This window comes from Agrilus planipennis, unplaced genomic scaffold (assembly GCF_000699045.2).
Source record: "Agrilus planipennis isolate EAB-ADULT unplaced genomic scaffold, Apla_2.0 scaffold6, whole genome shotgun sequence".
NCBI lineage: Eukaryota > Metazoa > Arthropoda > Insecta > Coleoptera > Buprestidae > Agrilus > Agrilus planipennis.
In genome coordinates this window covers 408808-415045 of record NW_020439302.1, presented here as the reverse complement: position 1 = coordinate 415045, position 6238 = coordinate 408808, and the positions used below count along the sequence as shown (strand labels likewise).

At 28.3% G+C, this 6238-nt stretch overlaps 3 protein-coding genes across 3 annotated transcripts in view; 1 reads left to right on the top strand and 2 right to left on the bottom strand.

Moving 5' to 3' along the window:
- Nucleotides 1–170: 170 nt before the first annotated feature.
- Nucleotides 171–1723, bottom strand: LOC108742954 (putative tRNA pseudouridine synthase Pus10). The gene has a single exon (XM_025978429.1). It carries the CDS (start codon nt 1667–1669, stop codon nt 188–190), a length of 1482 nt encoding a protein of 493 aa, XP_025834214.1. The 5' UTR covers nt 1670–1723; the 3' UTR covers nt 171–187.
- A 436-nt stretch (nt 1724–2159) lies between these two features.
- Nucleotides 2160–5491, top strand: LOC108742874 (beta-ureidopropionase). The gene is made up of 7 exons (XM_025978366.1): nt 2160–2321; nt 2558–2817; nt 2877–2971; nt 3053–3370; nt 4127–4333; nt 5056–5142; nt 5254–5491. Exons 1-7 carry the CDS (start codon nt 2218–2220, stop codon nt 5338–5340), a joined length of 1158 nt encoding a protein of 385 aa, XP_025834151.1. The 5' UTR covers nt 2160–2217; the 3' UTR covers nt 5341–5491.
- A 473-nt stretch (nt 5492–5964) lies between these two features.
- The window catches only part of LOC112905639 (beta-ureidopropionase-like), a 2940-nt gene continuing 2666 nt past the window's right edge, over nt 5965–6238 (bottom strand). Inside the window, exon 8 of the mRNA XM_025978433.1 lies at nt 5965–6004. Coding sequence (XP_025834218.1) covers nt 5965–6004 — 40 coding nt within the window. The remainder of the gene's footprint in view (nt 6005–6238) is intronic.

The window sequence follows — 6238 nt, the reverse complement described above, 5'->3', positions numbered from 1 at the left end:
AATCTAGATTACTCACAAGTTTCAATACAAACTTTTACGCAAATTATACTTATTCACAATAATCTTTTTAAGATTCTTTACTTTTTTAGACAAAAAAAGGTTCAAAATTTTAGAACTATTGAGTGCTGAGGAATTACGTTTCGTTTTCTTAATAAAGAAATTAAACAAAATTACAAAAATAATTTATTTAAGTACCGTTTTCATAATTTATTGGCTTTGGCCAATCTAAATTAATCGCGATTACATCTAAAGCAAGTATATCAACTTCCATGCCAATAAGAGAACAAACATTTGGAACTGTCCTATCAAAATCACCATGAACAAACTCTTTAATATATGTTCCTGCTTGTGTCACAACATTTAGCTTAAACATATTGTCTTTTTCAGGGACTCTTGAAGCTTTCATTTCATGGATAGTTTTCTTTCTTGTTGCCAAGGGTCTCCTATGCAACACACGAATTGGAGTGTCTTGAAATATTTCTAGTGGAGCTGATTGGTTCAAAATGTTAATTTTCTCATCAGAAACTGGTCCCTCAACTATACAAAGGGCAATATATTGCTTTGTCTTGGTTTCTTCACCCTTTTTTATTTGGCATAGATCTTCTCTAACAGTGGGCTGCAAATCTTGGACTTTTATCATTTTTGAAAGGTTTATTGCTTTCTCCAAAGTTCTAAATTGTTCAAAACTAAATTCAGTTACTCTAGGATCATTAATTTCAATGTAAAAAGGCCTTCCCCTTCCCAAACATCGAACATCACAGTCTTCTCTACCACTGGCAGTAAATTTTAAATTATTTAATGGAATACCAAATATTTTATGGATTTCATTGAAAATTATTTCCTGAACTGAAGTTTCCATGGTCTTTACTCCATCAATTATCCATGGACTTTGACTCAGTTCTCTTGAATATTTACAGTATCTACCTGCAAAATAAATTGGGTTGTGTTTGCATTCTATTGATTTACACTTCAACCATTTCAATGGAACTTCTGGGGGTACAGGACAATGTTTTAAGATATTATCATCTTTGATTTCACTTAAAAGGTTCAATATATCTTTTCTTGTATATATTTCTCCAGAATACTTTTTCCTTTGCTGTGTCCTTGTTTTAAAGTGATTGGGTGCAGCTTTCTGAAGCAATTTTAACTCTTGATCTTCATCTTCATAATCCAAAATAATATTTACTGAAAAATTACAAATGACTGAATTTTGAAAGGTCTTATTTAACTTTGATGCAAGTTTATTTTTAATTACAACCTTCCAAATCTTATTCAACTGTGTTTCTTGTGTGTCATCTTTGTAAAAGTCTGGAAATTTCCTTTTTAAATCAATCTTAACCAAGTGTTCTCTGAGAAGTATGTTAACGGGCATACTAACTGAACATGTAAACGTTTTTGAATCATATTCCGCTGCAGTATTAAGCTGTACATTTTGTATTATTTCGTCTATCACAAAGTCTTGTAATAATCCAAGGCATGCTATACAAGGGTTTGGTCTTACTCTTTTTATGCTTATAGTCTCTTCACTACTTTTTACATCACTCATAAACTGCTCTATATTTAGATAAGAATCCTCCTTGCGGATATTTAAATACCTTAAGCAACAATATTTACAACATCCGATCGTCAATAAATGATCAATTATTTGGTTTTTCAATTCTTCACACATACTTTTTCAATATTTTAGAAGATAGGTTAACGACAAAAAAAAAGGTTAGAAAGGTCTAACATGAAAGTGGCTAACATAGATGTAAACGGAATTATAATTGTTTTTAGATGTGTTTAAAATGAACAATCATCGTTTCAGGGAATCCCGTCTAACTTGGGAAAAAGTGATTGAAAAATCGATTTTTCTTAAACTAATTTTAATATAATGTTAAGATGCAACACGTTAAATTTATTAAAATAAATTCTTTTACACCTTTGTTGAAGTTTATTATTGTTTAAATAAGAAAATTATTTCTACATAAATCCTTATTTATTGTTAATTTTTAACAGTGTTTAATGTAAAATATGTAGAAAATATTGCAGATACAAACAATATAAATCTGCAAATTATACGACAATGACTTCTTAAAATTAGTAATTACCTAATTATGTAATATTATATTATCAGATAAAGTAAATAGGTATTTTCATATTTGTTTGGTCTATTATCATTTTAAAATAGCTTTTGTACATTGAATACACTGATAGTAGAAGTGCATTGCTCGGAAAATGTCTGAAAGCAAACAGTTACATAGTATTGACGAAAAATTAGATAAATTATCGATTAATGATCAGAAAGATGTCTACAAAATTTTAAACGGAGTCGGATTTCAGTAAGTAGATACAAATTTCATTATTCTAAAGATAAATAAATGAAAAGAAAACATCTTCCCAATTCGCTTGTAATTGAAAAAGAGTGTCTAAAGTCTCGTATAATTTATATTTCATAATGAAAATCTACTTGCTTGAAGATAGGCAGCAATTGGAACAGTTTTTTTTATTTAACTTAAAGCAATGCCTACTTAGAAAGAAGTAGTTTTTAATTAACTTGCTTTTTTTTTAATCACAGATCTTTGGCATTGCCAGATACCGCAAAAGAGTATGCAAAAATTAATAATTTAGAATTGGCGGGGTACGAATACCCCTCCAAGGTAGAACAACTTCGAAGCCCAAGAATTGTTAAAATTGGCGCATTTCAAAATAAACTACCCCTAAAAACAGATGCGCCAATTGCCCAAATGAGGGATGCATTATATAAACTTGCTCTAGAAGCAATTACTATGGCCTCTTTAGCAGAAGTTAACGTTTTCTGTTTTCAAGAGGCTTGGAGTGAGTAAATTAAAATTAATATAAATGAAAATTTGCGCGATTTCTAATTATCATTACAGCAATGCCTTTTGCTTTTTGTACTCGTGAAAAACAACCCTGGTGCGAATATGCCGAATCAGCAGAAAATGGACCAACAATTAAATTTTTACAAAATGTAAGATTAACAGTTAACGTGGTGTAATTTAATAACTAAATATAAATCGCGATTAATGCATAGGTAATATAAATGTTTTAGCTTGCCAAACAGCACAATATGGTTATCATTTCTCCTATATTGGAACGAGATGAAACACATGGGGATTTAATTTGGAATACCGCCGTGGTAATCGATAATTACGGTGACATTTTGGGGAAGCACCGAAAAAATCATATACCGAGGGTTGGAGATTTTAATGAATCGACGTATTATTTTGAAGGGAATACTGGTCATCCAGTTTTTCAAACAGAATTCGGAAAAATTGCAATTAACATTTGCTACGGTCGCCATCATCCCTTAAATTGGTTGATGTTCGGAATAAATGGAGCAGAAATTGTTTTTAATCCTTCTGCAACCGTAAGTATCTTCTTAAAGAAATATTTTAATCATTCATAAATAGACCATTTGAAACTTCTTAAAAATTTTGTCTGAATTTTGAGCTTGGTATTTTTTAATTTAGGTCGACTGTACTATTGACCTATGCGATTGGTTATGGGGGGGGGTGAGAAAATTTAAAACTAGTTTTTCAGTAATTTGAATTTACGTTTTTTAAAACAATAAAACATTTTTTTTAATACTTGTTATCACAAAATCTACTACCTATAGTAAAATCTATACATAAAAGTAATGTGAAAGTCTATAATATCAAAATGTAACTGCCATTTTTATTTTTAGATTTTCCGAAGGTTTTTTTTTATTTTTAATCATTTAAAAATTTTTCTTTCCTAATGGAAGAATGTATTTACATTTTTGTTCTGAAATTATTTAAATTTCGAGAATTTATTTCGTCCTTTGGAAGATAATTTTTTTATTTTCGACTTTTTAGAACGCCATAATAATTTTTTCTTTAATTTATTTAAACTTATACAAGTATATATATGAGTGCTATCAATAATAAGACAAACACGACCCTTAAAAAATTTTTGTCGTATAATAATTGTATTTAATTTAAACAATTAAAAATAGTTTCAAACGCCAACAAATTCGCTGATAAAAATTACCGAAAAATATAATTGTTTACTTACAATAATGACAGTAAACTACAATAAAGATAAATTAAGGGATGCTTAAACTAATTAAAAAACTAAATTAAAAAATATGTCTAACAAATAGGTTGGTGAACTTAGTGAACCATTGTGGGGCATAGAAGCAAGAAATGCAGCCATTGCAAATGGCTATTTTACTGTAGCAATAAACAGGGTCGGAACCGAAATTTTTCCGAACGAATTTACATCGGGAAATGGAAAACCTGCACATAAAGATTTTGGTCATTTCTATGGATCTAGCTATGTGGCAGCTCCGGATGGTTCAAGAACAGTGGTAAAATGTTTATTGATATAAATTAATACATAAATGTTAGTAAATAGATCTATGTTCATAACAATTTTCCATTTTGATGCTATCTAATCGTTAGAGAAAATATGTACATGGTCGCGATAAAAAGCATTTTGATATTATTGTATAAATTCAATATTCGTTTTGTTTATTACGTAATTACATCAAAAATTTATCTCTTCAGCTGATTATGGTGCATTTACGATTAAACATTTTTAAATAACGAAATCAACTAAGATCATATTTCAAGAAATTATTTTGAAAGAAAGAATCTCACAATTCTTTTTTTAAGACCAGAATTGATTAATTAAATGACTTTAATTTTTTCAAAGACTAGAATTTCGTAAAACTATCCAACTTTTATGCCAACGTTTTTGTTTTGCAATTAAATCATGGAGATATCTATTTTCTATTCCTTAATTAAAAGATTAAAGGGTTCCTTAAGCCTACTTTTTGTAAAAGGAATATTTGTTTTATCAGAATATTCAATTAAAAATTCTATTCAAGCTGGTAAAGAACAATTGGAAAAAAATGCTCGGGTTTAAATGTTTTTGCGTGGGTATATAGTTGGTTGCATATGCATACATCATCAATACTCCTAGAGATAATACATATAGCTATCAAGAGTCAAAATTGTCCTTTTTGTTTGTTTTTTAGTTTATTATGCCTTACTTTCTTAATATCTCAACAAATTTTTCAAATTTAAGGGCCTGTCAAGGATTAACAGTGGTTTATTGGTTGTAAAAGTTGATTTGAACACTTGCAGGCAAATAAAGGACCACTGGGGGTTTCAGGTGCGTCATTTCAGACTTTTCTTATTTCTTGAAGTCGTACAAAAAAATATTTCTCTAATGGTTCATTAAATAATTAAATTAATGCGTTTAAACATTTTTTTCGTGTTCCAGATGACCCAACGCTTAGATATGTATGCCGAAGCCTTACAAAAAGCCACAAATCTGAATTATGAACCGCAATTAATCATTAAAAAGTGAATATTATTTTGTACTAATCAAATATTTATCTATTTTGCTGTAAATCGAATCATATTAATTTTTGGTGAATGTTTATACAGTTAATTAACGCAATGTACTAATTATATATATATGTGTATGTACTTTAAAAATAAAATAACCCTTAACTCCACCCAATTGTTTATTTGTGTTTATAGGTACATCACATTCATATTTATTTAGATGTTACTGATTTATAAAAATTACGAAAAAATGGTTAAAATTAAAATCATTGTTTCTATCAACAATTTTATTTACAATCACAAAAACTTTTAAATGCTATATTACAATTTCTTTGTTTTAATTATACCTTTCTCAAGTGTGGCAGGTTCAATTTCATAAGCCATCAAAAATTTATACTTATTAAAGATGTGAACTTATATATAACAAAGCCAAAAGTACCGGGTTCGACTCCCGACGAGGGGGTTACAGCAGCATATAAAAAAAAAACAAAGTCGACATATATTATACTTTTTTAAGTTTAAAATATTTTTTTTGTAATTAAATACAAATCGCATACTTACCTATCGTAAGTCTAGATATAGAAGATAATAAGATAATAAATATTCTTAGCAATGTTTTAAAATCCATTTACAAAAACATTACTTAATACGCAGTGGCATAATAAAAATGGATTTTGAGCAGACTAAATTAATCTGTTAGTGATAAAACTTCCACTTTGCCCTACATACCAAACCCTTATTTATTACAACTCTTAATTTTAAAGTTAAACACATTATCTAGCAATTTTATTATCTTCCTATTGAATTATTTATGCATACATGTATCTATATTAAAAATTTTTTTTTGTATTTATTTCAGTTAAATTTTATTTATTTATTAATACCGTCATTCAAAATATATACTTTATATTTATTTA

Coding starts and splice junctions, on each gene's coding strand:
- LOC108742874 (XM_025978366.1), top strand. CDS start 2,218: ATGTCTGAAAGCAAACAGTTACATAGTATTGACGAAAAATTAGATAAA. Junction 2,972..3,052: donor CAATTAAATTTTTACAAAAT/GTAAGATTAACA, acceptor TAAATGTTTTAG/CTTGCCAAACAGCACAATAT. Junction 4,334..5,055: donor CGGATGGTTCAAGAACAGTG/GTAAAATGTTTA, acceptor TTCAAATTTAAG/GGCCTGTCAAGGATTAACAG.
- LOC108742954 (XM_025978429.1), bottom strand. CDS start 1,669: ATGTGTGAAGAATTGAAAAACCAAATAATTGATCATTTATTGACGATC.